Raw genomic sequence first — 20,096 nt, forward strand, 5'->3', positions numbered from 1 at the left:
ACAGCAGAAACTAACACACCATTGTAAAGCAATTATACTCCAATAAAGATGTAAGAAAAAAAAGAAAGAGTTTTGTGGCTTAAAAATGCTTGAAAATAGCTTCATCAGTGTGAGGGTACTGTTTTAGACGTGGGGACCAGGAAAGAAAAATCAATTCGTTGGATATAAGCAATATAAAGGTAACTAATTACGAAGGGGAAATTTGGAAGAAAAGAGATTTTTTAGGTCCCAAAAACCACAATAAACGTTCCTAAAATAAAGGCATGGGAGGAGCTAGAAATTACTAGAAAACAGAGCAAAACAAAACAAAAACAAAAGAACCAAATCATATTCACACACGTAATGCAAACTGAAAGCTTTACAATATGTATTTGCAAGTAAGATGCATTACCTAAAACTCAGTTTGCCATACCTGGCCAGAGTCTCCAGTGCAGTATTCGGTAATATCACACCCATTCACAGCATCCCGACATTCATACCCTCGCGGCTGAAACTGCAAATCAAAACTCAATATTAGGAACCAGTATTAATTAATATTTCAAAGAGTTAACATTCTTATATTCACCAACAATCATGACATCCTTTCATAACCACCGCCAGACTCTTTTTATGAATCAGCAAGATAGTTCCAGGATAAAGATAATACCCAAATGCCACCCTGTGTAGTAAACATGGATCATTAACCAAGGCATTACATGTTCAGATTTCAAAATCCACTATCTCAGAGTATTATTTTTGGGAAACATTGCGATGACAATTATGCAAAGAAGAAACACTGGTGTGGCTTAAGACAAAAGAACAGAACACTAAAACATAAATATTTAGGATCTCTCTGAAGACTGATATGCACACCCAACCTGCGCTGATTTACCAACTAGCTTGGATATTAGTCTTGCTTTAGCTAAATATACACAGGCAGATTTCAATTAATTCATATGAATTTCCTTCAGTGATGCCAGTGAATGCCTACTGAATACAAGGCATTTTGTTTCTCTGGGTGGTGGGTGGGTAAAAGATGAAGGAAAGAGTCCATCATCTTCAAGCAATTATAATCCGGTTGGGGACATAAGCAAGTACAAACTAAGCTAGAATCGCCTAGATTACCACATGCATAATCCCTTTGGTGTTGGATAAAATTAAATCGTATACTTTTATGGTTTTAAAGGATATTAGAGATTTTATAGATGAGAAAAAGGAAAATTTAAAAAACGTTTTTTTAAAAAATTAACCAGAGGTCTCTAAAGATGGAAGTAACTGTGTGTCCACACATACACAAGTTGTGCATATATACATATAAACATACATACATACATACATATATTACCTCCTTATCTAGCTTTCTTGCCTTTATAAGTGATTTTAAATATCAAATGTAAAAACATGAGCACTAGGTTTTCTGCTCAGGGTCTAAAATAAATTAGGATGTGTTTTAAAGAAAAAGGTTATAAGTAGGGCTTATTAGAAAAAGACCACAAGAATTGCCCCTCTTCTATTCAACTATTTAATTTGGTTTTCACTCATGATAGTAGAGCAATTCTCAATGTTTATTTTGGAAGGATTATAGATATATTTTCTGAGGGAGGTACCAGAGAATAGAATGGTTGGTAGTGAATCATAGTAAAGATAATCGTTGTAACCCACAGAATTTGGATAGATTTATTGATTCTACAAAATCGCCAGGCTAATATGTACAGTGTCGATCAACAAGTCTGTGACAAGTTGTACAAATACTCAATGTACACATTGAGATATTTGGCTAATATGTCAACGATAAGAAAGATGAAACTGTCAGAGAACTCACAAGACATGAGGTATTATTACAGCAGGGCCCGTCGCTGCAGTGGGCCCCATTGGAGAGAGAGCATTTCTTACAGCACAATCCATAGCATTCCTAGAGAAAACACTTCACGTGAGTAAGTGAGGAAACCTGCCCACTGGTCATTCAACATGCTCTCCACGTGTAACTTATGCGTAATCCATGTGAGGAGATGTATATAATAGTAAGCAAATCTTTTAGGAAAGAATGAACCACTTTAAGCAATGATAGAATCCTTCCGGCTATACTTCTCAGCAAAGTACGATCTTCTAAGAAGGGGCTTCTCTACCAAAAAGTAAGCTTATTTTTTAGCAGGCACCCAACCCTAGGTTAGCTCTGTTGTATTCTTAATACTCAATCTAGTTTTACAAAGACAAAACTAATATACAACACAGAAAGAATTTTCATGAGTTAGTAAAACTTGTCTGAGATGAATATGAGCTATGAATTTTTAAGAGATACGGATTTGATTAGAAGAATCCATTAGGTTTCTTCAGACAGAGCCAATGATTAATTCTAACGTGTCTGAGCTAGGATTAAGCATTGATGAGAGAGCTCAGAATAAAGGCACTAAGACCACAATGAATGATGGGGCAGACTTCCCACTAACGCTATTCTTCTGCACTCTGGGTAGATGTGCTGAAGGTAGAAAAGATCTCTTATACCTACCACATGGATTCCACAATCACACTCCTCCCCAGCTTCCACATATCCATTTCCACATTCTGTGGGCTCAAATAGCTGAAAGAGATTAGAAAGATAAAGGGAAACCATGTTAATTCATCACAGAAAATCAACACTCCAATCAGGCTACACACATGGCCTTATAATCAGCTATCATGTGGTATTCTTCTGTGATCTGTTGTTATGGCATCTTACAAAAGTGTCTGTGTGAGAATCACTTAATTTATTAATAACACTTCTAAAAAACATATTCTAAATGGGGTATTATCTCTTGGAGGATTCTCCGGTAGTGGGCTCCAGAGATGACCTCTACCATCAGAGCTACTTTTCAGAGAAATAAGCTGTCAAGAGGAATAGATCACTTTCGTATTTGCCAATGGAGCTAAAATGCACGCTAATAAGACTCACAGATACCTAATTTGTTGACTTATAACCAGGCAGCTGAGAAGACATAAAAACTGTCAAGAAGATAAAAATGCTTCATTCACAGCTAAATCTGATATATGCCATCAAGTAAATGCAAATAAACTTAGGGGAAAAAACTGTTGCTGGAAATCCATGCCCATCACTCTCAGTGAAAAGAAATCTGCACTGTCTGAATCATATTAAGTAAATGTGCAGACATAGGCACAGATGTATAGAAATTTCTCAATCATTCCTGGAGCAATGGTAGAATCAAATTTCTAGAATAATCCACCCTACTGGTGCTATGAACTTGCTTTTGCCAAATAAACTGTATTACAGACCAGTTGCTGAGGCAGCTGGTTATTTATAAGAAACACTCCTATTTCCCATCACCTGGGGCAAGATTTTTCTGTGTATATCTACTATACTCAGGTGAAGATTAGAAAAGGACATCCCAACCCAAATGCTCAGAGCCATATATATGAGAGACAGCAGCACACACCCAAGGAACAGCTGCCCTCCCCTGAGTCCACCAAAGAAAGATCTGATCCTCCTTCCACTTCCAGGAAAGGAAAATTGCTATAAGGAGCAAGGAAGTTTTCCACGATACTTGGGTGGGACTTCCCCATTGGAAAATCCAAAGACTAAAATCAACAGTCCTCATCTCTGTGATATTTTGATCAACAGGGAGGAGAAAATGGAAAAGGGAAAGGCAGACTGGAACATGAGTAGTGCTTTGTATCAGGACTCCCATGTAACCCACTGTTCGATTTCATTCTTAGGACTCTTCTTCCATCCTGGGACAGGTCACTATCACAAACCATATGGCAAACATGGCAGTTGAGAAGGTTCCCAGAGCACAGAAAAGATGCACTTAGATAATGTGAAAATAACACATAAAACCTGCATACATACATCCACTGACTACAACACTTGGAAGAAAGTCAGTTCTTTCACACATACATATAAATTATTCCACTGTAATCCATAGCAGCTTTTTAAAATTTTTTCTATATATGTTGTTTAAAAAGAAAGAATTTCAGGGCTTCCCTGGTGGCGCAGTGGTTGAGAGTCCGCCTGCCGATGCAGGGGACACGGGTTCGTGCCCCGGTCCAGGAAGATCCCACATGCCACGGAGCGGCTGGGCCTGTGAGCCATGGCCGCTGAGCCTGCGCGTCCAGAGCCTGTGCTCCACAATGGGAGAGGCCACAACAGTGAGAGGCCCGCGTACCACAAAAAAAAAAAGAAAGAAAGAAAGAAAAAAAAATTCCATGTTTACTAATTTTTAAAATTGAAGATGTATGTGTATTTTTATTTAGTTTCCACATTATCCGAATAAGTTGCTTTCTACTCACAGGCAATTTCAGAAATCTAATGATGGATCCTTATACACACACTAGAGATCTTAGTATTTTCAAACAACTCAGTGTTGTTTCCTCAGGCATGATGCTTATAATTAGCTGGTGAGCTGCAAGGCAGGTAAAATTAGCCATGTACTTTGCAATTCAGAAATGTCAACAGCTCACATTAATTCATTATTACTCACTGCACCCATTTTAAACACTCTGAAGCTTTCAGATTTCTGTTGCATTGAGATCGATGCCATGAAAAGCAGGGAGCTGAGTTTCATGATGCAAGATCACTTTAAAATTCCTGTTTCTTTTTCTGCAGCCTTACTGAGATTTTATACAGCTGTCAGGCATCAAAGTATCATCCTTAACTTAGCAGTATCACTTAATTATGGGGATAGGAATAAATTATTCTGACAGTTATCGATATCAGACACTGATTTTTTTTAAAAAAGGCTAACATGATTTCACTGCTCTCTCAATTTGCAGAGTTATTAAACATTTTGTACAGCAATGGATTATATTTGACTTATGATGTAGTATCTTAAAAAGAAATATGAAATGTGCAATGTTAGAATGTCTATGCCGTCTGCTAATTCTCATCAATCCTGTCCGTTTGCCTGTTAAGCAACTTCGTTTCTAAACGTGTTATTGGTCGACAGTCTCGTATCCAAAAGCTCTATAGCCTGTGAGTTTAAGAATTCTGGCTTTGCTGGATTTTAGAAAAGTATGATGCATTTACCCTGTTCTATATAACAGCCCTGAGGGGGTCTGGTATACACCCTATAATCAAACACATTAACATTTGTGCAGTAACATTTGTGCAGTAAGACTTAAGAATACTTACACTATGAGGGATAAATAAAGATTTTCAGTTCAGGATAAGTTGTACCGTCCACTATGTTTTCTGCAAACTCATAAAATATACTTCCAATTTTCAGAATTTTTGAATTAAGGAATTGCTGATAAGAGAATATGACATTGTGTATATAAATTTTAATGAAATGCCAATTGACAATGTGGACCTTCCCAAGTAAAGATATATATATCTCTTCATATATATATACATATATGTATATATATATATACAAATATGTATATATATATATGCCTGTATTTATGGGGTCCATAAATACTTTGGGTCATTTTTTGGCTGGCTGATATTAGTAATGCTTTCTGTCTGGGAGAATGGACCACACATACCGCCCCCTGCCAAAAAAAAAAAGAAAGTAAGAAAAGCCTAGAAATTAGTTATACCCCTAGAGAAAATGTCAAGGGGAAAAAGAATTTTTGTCAGAGAAATGGGCTAAAGTAATGTATCTTAATCGAACCCACTATCTCTTAGCAGCAAATGAAGACACCAACAAGAACATTTCAAAGATATTTTAATTGAAGGACTGTCTGTTTGTTTTTTGGAGGGGAGGGCCAAGAGGAGGTACAGCTGGCACTGAAACACCAGAGCTTCAGAACAGTAAAACTATGGTCTTGTAATTCATTTAAACGAGACTTAATCTTTAACGTAATAAAGTCTTTTATAACTAAATATTAATCTGATCGGAAAGAAACCTGCTTTCCAAGCCAAGTATCTGATATTTGGCATAATTCCATTGTAAAAAAATTGGAGAAATAATTACACTTTCTAAATTACTAACCTTTGTTGGCCTGTTGAAAAGACAGGCTCCACCCCCTCTGTGTAAAAAGTCTCTATACTCCAAAATGCTGCACTTTGAGAACTTTCTGGAATGGGATACCCTGAGGAAATAAAGAATCAATTATGTAAAAAATTTACCAAAAGCAGTCATCAGAGAAGAAAATTAAAACCCCTGAATTAGATAAAATCATCACTCTGGATCCAGATGATTCTACACAAACTTTGACAAGGCACTTATGTTCAAACTGCTAAGTAAGTATGTGTGGTAGAGTCTGTAAAAATAGAAATTCAAAGAAAATCACAGATTTGGGGGCTAGGTTACAATCTCCTTAGCAGTCAAGCCCCTTTGTGCTCAGGCTTGAAAGAGTTTTTGAAAAGTTCATCCCCAAACTTCATCTAGGCTGTATATTAAAATGTGGTTACTAGCACTGACATATATACACTACCAAATGTAAAATAGGTAGCTAGCGGGAAGCAGCCGCATAGCACAGGGAGATCAGCTCAGTGCTTTGTGACCACCTAGAGGGGTGGGATAGGGAGGGTGGGAGGGAGACGCAAGAGGGAGGAGATATGGGGATATATGTATATGTATAGCTGATTCACTTTGTTATACAGCAGAAACTAACACACCATTGTAAAGCAATTATACTCCAATAAAGATGTTAAAAAAAAAATGTAGTCACTTTTATTCGCTCTGTCTCAGTAAAGATAAGCAGGGTTTTTTGGGGGGTTTTTGGCCTCTGTCCTGAATAAAAGGAACTTGGGAACCTACTAGATTTTACTTTGGAGAAGGAAGTTGTGAGGGTCAACTGATTAAAGATTATGTATTGCAGGCTTCAGCGACACAATTGAGGTAAACAAGGAAACCCTAAAGAGATGTGTTAGACTATATATGTTTTTATGTGTATATACACACAGTCAAAACAGAATTAGGGTAAGCGCCTTCTGAATTAGAATTAGGTAATAGCTCCTTATTCTCAAATTCAAATACTATTTGGTAATATTCATGATTTTGCAGGAATATAGTGAACCTCTTTCTGAGTTAATCAAATTACTATCACTGTGTCAGCACATAGGGGAATATTATACGTATGGTCAAGGTTAAACTGAGTCATACACATTGATTCCTTGGACATATTTGTCATAGTACTTGATTTGAGAGTATTAGGTCACTTATTCTAGGATGTGATCCAATAGATTTATATTTCCCTATGTATGAGGGTAGTGTATGGAAGTAGGTAAAATCTACCATTGTTGACAGTGATCTCTTACAAGAACCATGTAGAAACATATACTTGAGAAAATACAAATTAAGCTTAAATAATTTTATTATATCCTATGTGTAGTCAGTCTAAAAATCTATTTAGAAACTGGAAGTTTAGAAGACAGAAGGCCTCTCCCGATAAAACCAGTATTATGAATGGTGTTACCGTCTGTAGGAAGCCTCAGGGGAGGGGGAGCATGAAAGCTAACAGTTTCAAGTTTAAACTACATTTCTAGAAACATGTGTTCTAAAGTAGCAAGCATAATGGCTGACTCTCTCCTCAAGCCTTCATGCTCACACACCTCTTGTTCCCTGGACTCCTGGTGCACAAATAAGGAAGGGACTCTGTAAAAGTAGGTCAGGGCTTCTGGCAACTGGGGATCACACGGAGGGGGAAGGACCAGAAATGATGATGTGCTGAGCAGATGTCTGGCATGGGCAAAGGAAGTGGGAGAGACACATGAGTGAGGAAACCTCTTCTATCTATTAGGAGTGGGCTCTAGCTTAGGAGGCCTTGCGGCAGTGGCTCCCATGGGGCAGGGGTCCCTGGGAAAGAGGGCAATGTTTCTAGGCCTTGGTTCACAGATGCAACAGCAACCCTCTAGTTTCCAAACGATCTACAATAGGAGACAGGAGTTAGGCGAGCAACTATTCAAATGTCTATCAGTAGAAGACCACCTAGACACGATAAATCTGTCTTCATTTGTTTAAAAAAGCTTTATTGATTATATAAGGAATGCAGTACAATTTTATTACAGTAAACATGTCTACCTACGAGTTCCTTAAAATATAAATTGTTGACTAAATTGGTTTTCACTGACAGTTCAGACAACCAGCTTTTATCCTAACTGTACTGAAAATTTAATGCAGCCACTAAACTCAGAAGCATTTAATCATGTGCTCCCTTTAAGGGTTAATAGGTGTAAAGCGGTTACTTTATTTTACTTTTATTACCAACTTTAAATAAAAAATTAAAGTATAAAGTAAACTAGCCATTTCATTTTTTAAAGTATCAGACAATGAATTATTGAATTTATTCTAAGGCTTAGCCTAAAAGACCAGTACCTGAGAGACTGTGTATCGAATTATAGGTAACAATTTCAGTAAAAGGTATATAACAAATGCATTTACAATGAAAATTTACCCCGTCTCCTCCATGATGCAGCCACCCCAGGATTCTGTGCAGTCACATTCTAGTCCAACGAAACAATAAAAAGCAACAAAAGAAAAGGGAAACAACAAAAGTCACATCTTTAATTTGCATCACAGCTCTTGAAATAGTTCCTTATTACCAATTCCATGTCAGACAGGTACAGAATGTGAAGTCTCACCAAACAAAACCTATTTCTTTTAAATCAATATTTCTTTTTCCTTTCCAACAGTATAGCTTGCTTCCTAGGACAACAGCTGCAAGAGATAAAATTGTGCCTCTCCATTTTTGTAACTCAGAGAATTCAATTAAGTTCCTAGTGCCAATGTTTAATGAAAAGTACCTGGTCTAGAGATTGTAAAGCCTGAGTTTTATTCCAAGTTCTGTGTGATGAGAGAGTTTCATAGGCAAGTGACTTAGCATTTCTTGGGTCTCAGTGTTTCCACCTCTAAAATGCGAATGCATCTCTCTGTCTCTCAGAGTGGTTCTGGGGCTCACATGAGACGGTAGTCTGTGTGCTCTCTGGGAACTACAAAGCTCTACTGCACAAATGCAATGAGCCCTCACTGAAGTCCTGCTAACAGACCACACCGGACGTTAGAGGAGAGAATTCAATTTGCTGGAGTCAAAGCAAGAATCAGCCAGAGACTTGAAGAACACTAAGCGAAAAGGTTCAGCAAAAGAGAGAAATCTAAAATAGAAATGTAAAATCATCTAAATTAAATAACAACCATAAACTTAACATAGATACCACAGATGGACATATGGGTATTGTGACGGGCTGTCCTTTTCATTTATTTTTTCCTTTTCTCTTTCCTATGATAGACAAAGATATTTTTAAAGAAAGACTTCCAAATGGATCTTTAAAAATTCAAAGTACAGAACGAATCTACCTAAACAAACAATTCACAAAGGAATAAAGAATTTTAGGAAGGAATTATGCCCGGCATTAGTAATGAAGCCTATTGCTCACCCTACTCGGTCATCTGACTCAGCGATATCTCTCAGCTGCCCCCAGCACTGGCCTCTTCCTGGCTCCAGGCTTTTCAAACAAGGACATAAACCTGGTTCTACTCCTTTCTGGTTTTCAGATATTGATGCCAGCCAGGGAAACCTGAATCACTTCCTTTAATGTGTACTATGTGTTTCCCTGGGAAAGCAAATACTCTGAGCAAGAAATTAATAGATGAAAGTTTGTGGAGATTTGCTCAATGCCACCAGACTTAATGTACCCATAAAGTGATGACTTAATATGCCCTTAAAGGGAATCAAGACACCCTGGATATATATTTTGCTTCAAGTTTCCATAACACTATGTATTAATGATAATTATTTGATAGTAGTCAAAAAGTATAAAATACAGGATAATGTTAAGGTAGATTTTTGTCCTCTTCTTTAGGGAGGCTGTGGTAGAGAGGGGGACCTTTATGCCTAGCATCTGATATTTTCACTGAGGGGAGTAGATTTCCACTTAATTCCTAGGTAACAGATTAGGAGTGAATACCTCAGGTTTTTCTTTCCACAGGATCTCATTGTGGATCTCGTTGTGGATCTCGTTGTGCCCTAGGCACTTTTGCCTTCTGCCACAGAAGTGTGTTAGAAATTATATTTTACTAGTGTATTGATATAAAGAGGGATCTAATCCAAGTTGGATTTTATTCCGATTTTAAAGGAAGCTAAAAACGTTCAAGGGCCCCCTAAAATTATTGTGGGCCTTCAACACTTCGCCACTAGAATCTCAGCCCTGTCTTTCCATCTGCATCTCCTCTGGTCAAAGAGGAGAGTGACACCCAGCAGTCACCAGCTGTGTTTTCCTACTGGATGGGATTTGTGGCTGCTTCTCTTGGCCTGCCTGCCCCGTAGAGGAGAGTTATCCTCTATCATCTGTACCCATGTTTAAAAGTTCCAGGACGGGACTGCCTGTACAGGAAGCTTCTCCAATGTTTCTGACGGTACTAGGTGGGTAAGTTTAATTAGAGGTAAGTAGATGGGTACGTTTAATTAGAGTTTGAGCTCCTTTTAACTCTAGGCCTAAGCTATTTTCTGATCCAACTGTACTTGTGGTGGAGCTTCACTGACATCTTGTGGCTACACTCAACTGGTTAGAATCCAGAGGGTGAGTATTCACCACCACCCACCCCAACATTCTGCAGTGTGAGAAAGAGCTGATCACGCCCTGAGAAATATGATTTTATGGACTTTGAAAGGGACATTTCTCCAACCCACACAGATTAAGAATCACCTTAAATTGCTCATCTTATCATTGTTTAGAGGAAGGAGATACACTACAGTTAAGGTATTATGACTTAGAAATGAAAAATATTTCTTTATTGACCGGACATGCATTATACAGACAGAATAGCACATGAAAGTAAGAAGGTCAATGTACATACTTGGCTTTCTGCTAGAAGGTTCCCATTGGATTCCAAGGTTTTGAGCCAGGCTCTGCGATAATACTTGTGCCACTGCCATTGGAAGACCATACTGTTTTTCAGAGTTGGAAGTGTGTGGGAAACATTTGAGAGAGGGCACAAAGCTAGTTATTATTTCTTAATCATCACCACATTTCATCTCAGTCCCCTAAGTAGAGCCTCACAGCATCAAAAGACGGCTTATGCTTCTTATCACTTCTTCCTTGCAAGTGGGCCCAAGAAGCAGAAAGCCTCTCTTACTATGTGGCATCTCTCAGAACTTGATGTTCTCACATGGAAACATAAAATCATAAAAGGCTGTGCCCCATTTCAATTCATACCAAACCAAGAATAAATTCAACTTACTACAAATCTGTCAAGAGAGGTCTCCACTGAATGATGGCTACTGGGATAACCTGGTATAATAGATTCAGGTATTGACCAAGGTTTAGATTTGGTTGGTTCGACTTTTGGGATGTGTTAAACCTAACATAGGCAGAAGAGCAAATAACTCTTTTAAAAAGTCATAAAAGAAGGATAAACAAGCTTATAAAAACTTATCTATAGAGGCCAAGAAATTTCTGGGCCAATCTTTGGTTTGCATCTGCCTGATAAATATGAAAAACTATCATTATGATATGAAACAATTACCTCTTTTCTAAACCCAAAGACCACTTTGGGTTCTATTTACTAATACGAACCACTCATACTATAGTCTCAATGTCATTATCATTCTAAAACAGGCCTGAAAAGGGAAGTAAACTAGGCCATGGGGAAGAAAGAGACTAGATGCACAGATAAAGCTCTACTTTAGGAAAATTGATAACGTTTACCTCATTCACACCAACTCCCCTTGTGCGAGAACAGACACCTCCAAAGTAACTCAGGCTGCTTCTCTTATAGTGGAATGTCACACGCCTTAGGAAGAATAAGTGCTATTAGGAAACCAATGTAGTGACCATTATATTTCAACTCTCCGCAAATATGTCTATTGTCCTACATTGAATACCCCAAACCAACCCTCCTTTACAAAACCAAAAACTGTATTTTAAATACCTTTAATTGTATGTTATCATAAATACCTTTAGATTAATGTTATGTTAAATAATCTCAGTTGAGCAAACATCAATTGATCACCTAACTAAGCATCATGTACTGGCACAGGAACTGAGGACACAAAGATAAACAGACCACAGCCCTTGACTTTTTTCTAGTAGAGACTATATAGTAGTTATACAAAATATTGATGATTGTAAATTGGTGATTAAACACTGAGAGAAAAGCAAAGAGTAACAGGTGAGAAGAAAGGAAGGAGGACTTTGGTTGGTTTGATCCCAGGACAGAACCTTAGAGGACTGTCTGAAAACAGCTTAGCCACCAGGGGGGGAAGGGAGCAATTTATGATATCAAAAGTGAGCAAAGCACCCCTTTTCCTTAGAGATGAAATGTCAATTTCAGTCAATAGTTCATTTTCACTTTGCTATACACCTGAAACTAACACAACATTGTAAACCAACTATACCCCAATAAAAATTTTTTTAAAAAAGATCTAGCAAATGATCTGTTGGTGAAAGTGATATGTGCAGGCTTTCAGGAAATCTGCTTTAAAGGAGCTAACTCAGCTGGAAGGAGGGCCCTTTCACAATCCTCCCTCCCTGGCATCCCTGCTGCCTGTGGTGAAGGCTGGAGTGTCAGCAGCTGTCTTGAATCATGAGTTGACCCTGAGGATGGAAGGTCTGAAGGTACAGATGTGCTCTGAAAGTAAATCTCATGACTGTGGAACCACCATTCCAGCACTGGGCAGCCTACTTCTGTGCTTCTTATGTAACAGAGGAATCAACCTCAAACTTGTTCAGGATTGATTTATTGCTATATAACCTAACTGATACAATAAAGGGATAAAGATCAACGTCAAGGCAAGGGCTGGGGATACGTACGAGATGAGATGCACAGCATCAGCATGCTGCCTGATACGCTGCCGGTATTTGGAGAATTCGTGGAGCATCTGCACAGGGTTGGTGGTGATGTCAATATGATCCTTCTCAGTCCAGGTCTCTACAGCCACCAGGACAACCCTGGTATTAAGCTGCTCCTTGTAAATCTGAGGGTATACAACAGGACAGGTGCAGGAGGAAAACACTGGGTCAAACATGCACAATCAGTGTTTCAGAGTCAGCGGAAGGACAGGAAGGGGAGGTGAGAGGAGAACACGACGTCAGAATCAGCTCATCAGAGAGAATCTTCTTTCCTTTCTCTTTTCCAAGAGCAAAAAGAAAGAACAATCATACAACTCAGCCTCTCCTACAAAGTTACTTCAATCCCAAATCAGCATCTTTAGCAGCCAGGCATCTCACTAGGGGATCTATACTAGGAGTATCACGATTCTAAAGTCTGGATGCAAGTTCAAAACAGGGTTTAGTAAAATCACCCTTCCAAACCTCATAGGAGATAACAGGTTGGAGCCTGATATACTGGTTCTGAGTAAGTGTGATATGACCAGTTACTCCTGCAGGATTGGAACAGATCACTAAATCCTTGGACAAGCACTAACACCATGGCTGGCTTTTGCCCTTTGAAGCCTTGTTGTATGAAAAGTAAAATAACAGTGGAAGAGAATCAAGATCTGAGGCCAAAGGAGGGAAAAGCAGACTTACATGACCTATGTCACCCTCACCACAGGGTGACATCACTCACAATATTTAAATTGTAATTTTCTGCTCTCTTTTTCTGCTTTTGGCCCAGTAGCTAAATAATTCACACATGTAAGCAATTTTGATGAATGTTGTCATTTTGTCCTATTTTCAAGCTAATTAAGAAAAGAATGGATGATCTTAGAACTCACTGAGGAAGGGAAAGATTATCATGCCTAAATCACCGTGAAGCTATAATGATTTTACAACAGGGAGTGAGTTAAGTGTAATGTCTTTAAAAAAAAAATTAGTTGGTCAGCTTCAGAACCTTGTATGGTAAATCAAAATAAAAAAGACACTTTGCAAGATGTGATTCTGTTCAATCATGGTGAAATAACAACCACAGAGATTCTACCAAGTAAACAGCTGGGGCAGAGGGAGAGGTGTGTTTAATATTCTCTTTTTCATATCCATTTATAGTTTTCCTCTGAGAAGACTGACAAGGGCTGAAATTAAAGAAAATTAATAAAGCAGGTGATAACTGGCTTTCAGAATTTCAGTCCTAACGCTATATGCTACTCTATTACCCTGCACCCATTTTATACTGCTCAGCTGTGCCTACCACGTATTATATGTTATGAGTGTTTACATGATTGGAGACTTTTGGACTGTTTAAAAGGCAAAAAAGAAGGCAGTTCTTTAGAGAAAATAAGTATCATTTAGATATTAAGCAATTTATAAAGGTTTTTTTACCCAGTTAAGAGGGAAAATACAATAAATATCAGATAAACATACATTTAGCTGAGCAAAACAGCACTTTCATTAGAATACACAAACTACTATGCTATATTTATGACTAGTCAAATTGAATTATTTATTGGAACGTAATGAATAATATTCACATTTACGGATTTCCTATCTAAAGGAAAAAGGAAGAAAATCTTAACCATCATTCTCTGTAACTGACAGAATGAGAGGAGGAAAAAAACTCAATAAAAAAGATTTATAGAAGTCTTTTTAAGAAGATACACATTTTACTGTTTCAAATTAGCTTTATTTTGGGACTGCACTTAATTCTGTCATCTAAAAATAAAGTCTGAAGCATTCTTATGGGGACATGAAGAAAGTAAATTTGGGTACTTTTAAAAAAATTTTTTTGTATTGCCTATATCCTCCAAACATAAACCACCTCAATCTATTAGTTCTTCTACCTTATATTTAAGAAGATAAGCTCAACTGATTATTATTAATGAAGTCTCATTTGCCAAGTTTAATTTACACTCTTTTCGGTAGCTAATTTTTTCCAGTATTTTTGTCCTAACTAAACTCTTGTGACAATAATATCTAGACATCACTTAGAAGCAATATCAATGCATCTTTGGGATCCCAAGAGTAACTCAACAGTCCCCTGAAACTCTGATAACACTGCCCTTTTTGAAGCAGACCACTCTATAATTTCTTATTAGCCAGATGAGATAAGGATAGCATTTTTACTTTTGTCTCAGAAAGAACTAAAGCAGCAAGTAAGCAAATAGAGATATAAACCATTTCACTTTGGAAAAAGAGGTTCAAGAAAACCAGGATACTTACAGAATCCACAAGGTTGACCACAGACTTCGCGAAGTTGTTTGTATGCGCATGAGAAGAGCGACACTTCTTATACTGGGAGGGGGAAAGATATACCAGTCACTGTCAAACCATAATTTAATGATAAATTTCAAAATTCTGTAAAAACAGAAATCTGACAGCAATAGTAGAAATAGGGATTAAAAATACAGAATTTAGTTTGTGCCGTGTTTGGATATAGTGATGTTCTTATTTATTTCTCTGTTAGGCAGGAAAACTATAGCTGTCTAAAATACCCATGATGTTCCAGGTAATGGAGACAGCCTAGTGATTCTGAGTGAGAAACTTTACACTTGACAAGTAAGCTGTTAATTCAGTCTCAATATCTAACAAATGCAATCCTTTTTTTTTTTATTTGTTTGTGTCACAGAAATGAACTTTACCAGTTTATAAAGAGCTTAGATCAAGAAATTTAATCCCAACTGGACACCCTCCTCACTTGAATTCAAGCGCATACAAAGATCAAGAAAATTTCTTAGGCAACACTTCAGATTCAGTCCATGATGTGGAACACGTCTGTCGTACATTTTAGTATATTCTTTCAGAAGAATGCCTTCTCCAAATGAAGCCTTTTGCTTTTGACGGCTCAGAAGTCAAAACAAAGAAGAGACAAAAAGTAAAACTGAAGTGTGCCAATAGTGTATAGTTGCTTATGGTTATTTATGATCACTTAGGAAAATAAAGTAAATTAATAGAATAATTACATAACATCTGAAGGGCTACAGTTTTAGCAAGGAGTACTGCAATTAATATGGCTTTGAGAGGACATTTAAAAACTAAAGTTTACCACAGGGGGATAATGCCCTCTGCTGAGGAAAAAGAAAACATCCTCAAAACTACTGAATCAGGTTTGCACCATGTCTTTAAAATTTGACTTCATTTATAATTATAAAAATAATGCATCTTCATAAAGATTAAAAATACTTCCACGTTGAAATATCATGATATTCTTTTCTTCTCCTTTGCCCATTTTCACATTATAAATTTGTCAGACCCCCTTCATTTCATTCTCTCTTTAACCCTGTTACTATGTTTTTTATTTTATTTATTTTTATCATTATTTTTTTTTTTTTTGCGGTACACGGGCCTCTCACTGTTGTGGCCTCTCCCATTGCGGAGCACAGGCTCCGGATGCGCAGGCTCAACGGCCATGGTCCATGGGCCCAGCCACTCCGCGGCATGTGGGATCCTCCCGGACCGGGGCACGAACCCGCGTCCCCTGCATCGGCAGGCGGACTCTCAACCACTGCGCCACCAAGGAAGCCCCTACTATGTTTTTTAAATGAAGAATATGTCTTAATGCTTATAGATCTGATATATATATTTTTAATAATACTGAGCATACTGACAACCTATGATAAATGTGCAATAACTTTGTATTGTGTTATTAGTAGCATTCATTAATTTATGACTATTTATAATATTTGCAATGGTGTGAATGTTTGTGTGCCCCCAAAATTCATGCTGAAATCCCAACCCTCAAAATGATGGTATTAGGACGTGGGACCTTTGAGTGGTACTTAGGTTATGAGGGTGGAGTCATCATGAATGGGATTAGTGCCTTATAAAAGAGGCTCCAGAGAGATCCCTAGTCCCTTCCACCATGTGAGGACACAGTGAGACATTTTAACAGTTTTTTTAAAACTTAGCATAAAGAAGTTGTTGTAAAGAGCTCAGCATTTTAAGTTGCCTAGCAAATTCCACAAGCTGAAAAACTTCAAAGCTATCCTTTAAAATATTGGGTTAGCCAAAAAGTTCGTTCGGGTCTTTCCGTAACATCTTACTTTTTGGCCAACACAGTAAAAGCAAAAGTCTCAACATTAAGTCTCTTTGGGGTGATGAAATGTTTTGAAACTAGACAGAGGTAATGATTGTACCACATAGTGAAGGTACTAAATGTCACTGAATTGTACACTTAAAAAAAAAAAAATAAGTCCTGACATGAAGAAGCACTTATCACAAAAAGAAAGGGAAAATATTAGCTGACACCTATTCTAATGCAGTGGTGTTACATATCTATTCAAATGAATTTTATTTTGCTTCTGCACATTTATTTGTCCTTTTGGGATATGTCTTTTGTAGTATAATGGTCATGGAAAACATGACATGTAAGTTAAAAACAATGAGGACTTTAAAAGTCTATTAAAATGTGATGTTTTCCATTTATTTCATATTTATAACTTCCAATTCTCTGATTTTCTTTATTTTTGGCCACATGGCTTGCAGGATTTTTTAGTTCCCTGACCAGGGATCGAACCCATGCCCACTGCAGTGGAAGCGCAGAGTCCTAACCACTGGACCGCCAGAGAATTCCCTCTGGTTTTCTTTTTAGAAAGATCACTCTGTCTGCTGAGGTGAGTGAATTAGAAAGGGTCAAGAATGCATGCAGAGAGACCTGTTGGGAAACTGCTGCAATAGTCCAGGTTAATAAATAATGAAGGCTGGACATCATTATAGGATGTTGGAAGGTAAGGAAAGAGAAGAAAAAAAGATGACTCCTAGGTTTTGAACTTGAATAGCTGGGGGTGGGGGAGGTGCCATTTAAAATAATGAGAAAGACTGGGGGAGGGCACTTTAGAACTAGGGAACCAAGAGTTCTGATTTAGAAATGTTAAATGTGGGATGCCTATTCAATACTGAAGTAAAGATGTCAAGTAGGCAGTTGAATATAGAACTATGGAACACAGAAAGCTAGAGTATAAAGTTGAGAGCGATGAATTTAAGTCACGATATATTTTAAAGACTTAAGACTGGAAGTGATCACTTGAGGAAGAGTTATAGAAAGAAAAGAGAGCCCCAAATCAAGCTATGGGGCACTCCCGTAACTATAGAGGCCAGACATAAAAGACTAAGAAGAAATGGCCAGTGAGGTGAGAAAGCTATTGTGTCATAGAAGCTAAAAGATTAAGAAAATGTTTCAAACAGGAAAGAGTAATCAACTGTGTCCCATGCTACTGAGAAGGCAAGTATGATAAGGACAAAGAATAACCACTAGATTTATTCACTTGAAATTCCATATAATTGAGTACCTAGGATTTACTAGGGTCTATCATTAGTGTTTCTCCTACAACAAATATTTGCTCCTCACAACTCAGTGAGGTACGTTTTATTATCCTCATTTTTATAAATGTGGAAAGTGAGGCTCAGAGAGGACAAAAAACTTATCCAAGATCACAAAGCTGAAATTCAGTGCTTACCCTGGGTTGACACAGGAGATAAACTTGTTCAGTTAACAAGTCATATAAAATAGTTTATGTATGCTCCTAGTAAATCATGATTATTGATGAGAAATCATAATATGCTGGGCTCCTATAAAATATAGTGGCTTTCAAATAAGGAAAACCAAATGAGGTTTAAATTAAAAAATATATGAGCTATCCTTTCATATTTGTACCTATATACATAAGGATATAGCAACAATGTAAGAAAAACATTGGTTTTTCATGCACTTTAAAATATTTCAACTAATTTTCTAATAGAATAAGGTTTTTAATATTTATATTGAGCCGAAGTGGCTCAAAGAAATGTTTGGCAGACTGCTATAAGGTTTTAATTGGCTCACAAATTAGATTCTGCCAGTCTGCTACTAAAATGCTTTATACAAAATTGAGGGATTTTTCTTTTCTAATTGAAAGCTGATAATATATGATGCTTGTTCAAAATAAGATATCTGCATTTTTTCAGAAAGGTTACTCTGAATTAAAGAGGTAAGTGTGAATGTAAACGTAGGCAAAATGTTTCTACTTTCTTCATGAATGAGAATTAATTTTACAAAGAAAAACATGAAATCTCCATTTATGATAGAATTTATTTCCACATTTTCCGATCACTGAAAATAATTTACATTTAAAGTGCCAAATTTGCTTTTCCTGTCTGAATAAACACAATCCTTAAGGTATTTGCTTTTTGAAAAAAATTAAAATTAGAGTTTGACTTTCAACCTGAGGGTGATAGTTATCAAAATAAGTGTGCTGACTCATCTAGCACAAAGATTATAAAATGAGTACTGTCAGTGGGATGACATTTTAAAATCCAATAGCAAATCTCCAGTTATTAAAGAATAGATGTCAATTATTCTAGTTTAGTTTTACTTTCAACACGTGAATTTAAGTACTCTGATCCATCCCTTCCTTTGAAGCATTCAAATTCAAAAACAATCTTCATCTCATATAAAGCACACCTTTGAAAAAGAACTTTTCTCAACTCTCAAAAGAAAAAAAATTCTTATAAAATGACACACTTATTTGGGACTATTATGGACTAGAGTATAACCTGGTCTTAAAGGAAAAGGAATCTATTTAGTTCTATTGCATCGATGCAATATTTATTAAAATAGTAGAAATCTAACAAGGACTTACTGTATAGCACAGGGAACTATATTTAATACCTATATTTAATGGAAAAGAATCTGTGTAACTGTTATCACTTTGCTGTACACCTGAAATACTGTAAATCAACTACACTTCAATTTAAAAAAAAACAATAGAAGTCTTCTTAGGTAATTTCCTTCTACTTTAGGCATTATTATCACTCAATAATAAAGGCTTTCATTTTTTTTTCATTTCCTAACATGTATTCCCTCCAGATTTATCAGTACAAATTACAGGGTTTTTTTTCTGGTTTCAAAGATAAATGTATACATTCCTAGTTCTCACTCATTTTAATAATAATAATAAAACAAGTTACCAAAATTTACCATTAAAAGATCTGGTAGCCTAAATAACGTAACTTTATCACAGACTATACGGTATAATATTAGAAATTTTCTATTTACAAAACCAATATTTTAAAGGAGGACATTATTTTACTATTCATAAGATAAAGACAAGATTATTTAAATGCTTCCCATTTTAAAAGATTTACAAATAAATTCAAAATATATATAATGTTTAAAAAATTATCATTTCCTATTTGTATAGTTACTGAAATCTGCTCTCTGATTAATGGCTTCATGTATTTTCCTAATAGAGATTTGGTAGAACAAGAGATTTGGAATTACAAGCCATGGGTTGGAGAATTCTTCTAACAATTACCAGGTGTATGTGAATGCACTTTGTGAATTTAAAGGCACTGTATATATCTTAATTATTTTCACTAATTTAAAATTGGA

At 36.7% G+C, this 20,096-nt stretch overlaps 1 protein-coding gene across 1 annotated transcript in view; it reads right to left on the reverse strand.

Moving 5' to 3' along the window:
- ADAM23 (ADAM metallopeptidase domain 23) overlaps nucleotides 1-20,096 on the reverse strand; it is a 163,367-nt gene that overhangs the window by 34,230 nt on the left and 109,041 nt on the right. The window contains exons 10-18 of the mRNA XM_029224413.1: nucleotides 14,951-15,022; nucleotides 12,668-12,831; nucleotides 11,564-11,648; nucleotides 10,713-10,803; nucleotides 8,314-8,362; nucleotides 5,907-6,006; nucleotides 2,486-2,557; nucleotides 1,802-1,891; nucleotides 413-493 (exon numbers count right to left, since the gene is read on the reverse strand). Coding sequence (XP_029080246.1) covers nucleotides 413-493; nucleotides 1,802-1,891; nucleotides 2,486-2,557; nucleotides 5,907-6,006; nucleotides 8,314-8,362; nucleotides 10,713-10,803; nucleotides 11,564-11,648; nucleotides 12,668-12,831; nucleotides 14,951-15,022 — 804 coding nt within the window. The remainder of the gene's footprint in view (nucleotides 1-412; nucleotides 494-1,801; nucleotides 1,892-2,485; nucleotides 2,558-5,906; nucleotides 6,007-8,313; nucleotides 8,363-10,712; nucleotides 10,804-11,563; nucleotides 11,649-12,667; nucleotides 12,832-14,950; nucleotides 15,023-20,096) is intronic.

Source organism: Monodon monoceros, unplaced genomic scaffold (assembly GCF_005190385.1).
Source record: "Monodon monoceros isolate NGI ecotype Baffin Bay Population unplaced genomic scaffold, NGI_Narwhal_1 Super_Scaffold_16, whole genome shotgun sequence".
NCBI classification, from domain to species: domain Eukaryota; kingdom Metazoa; phylum Chordata; class Mammalia; order Artiodactyla; family Monodontidae; genus Monodon; species Monodon monoceros.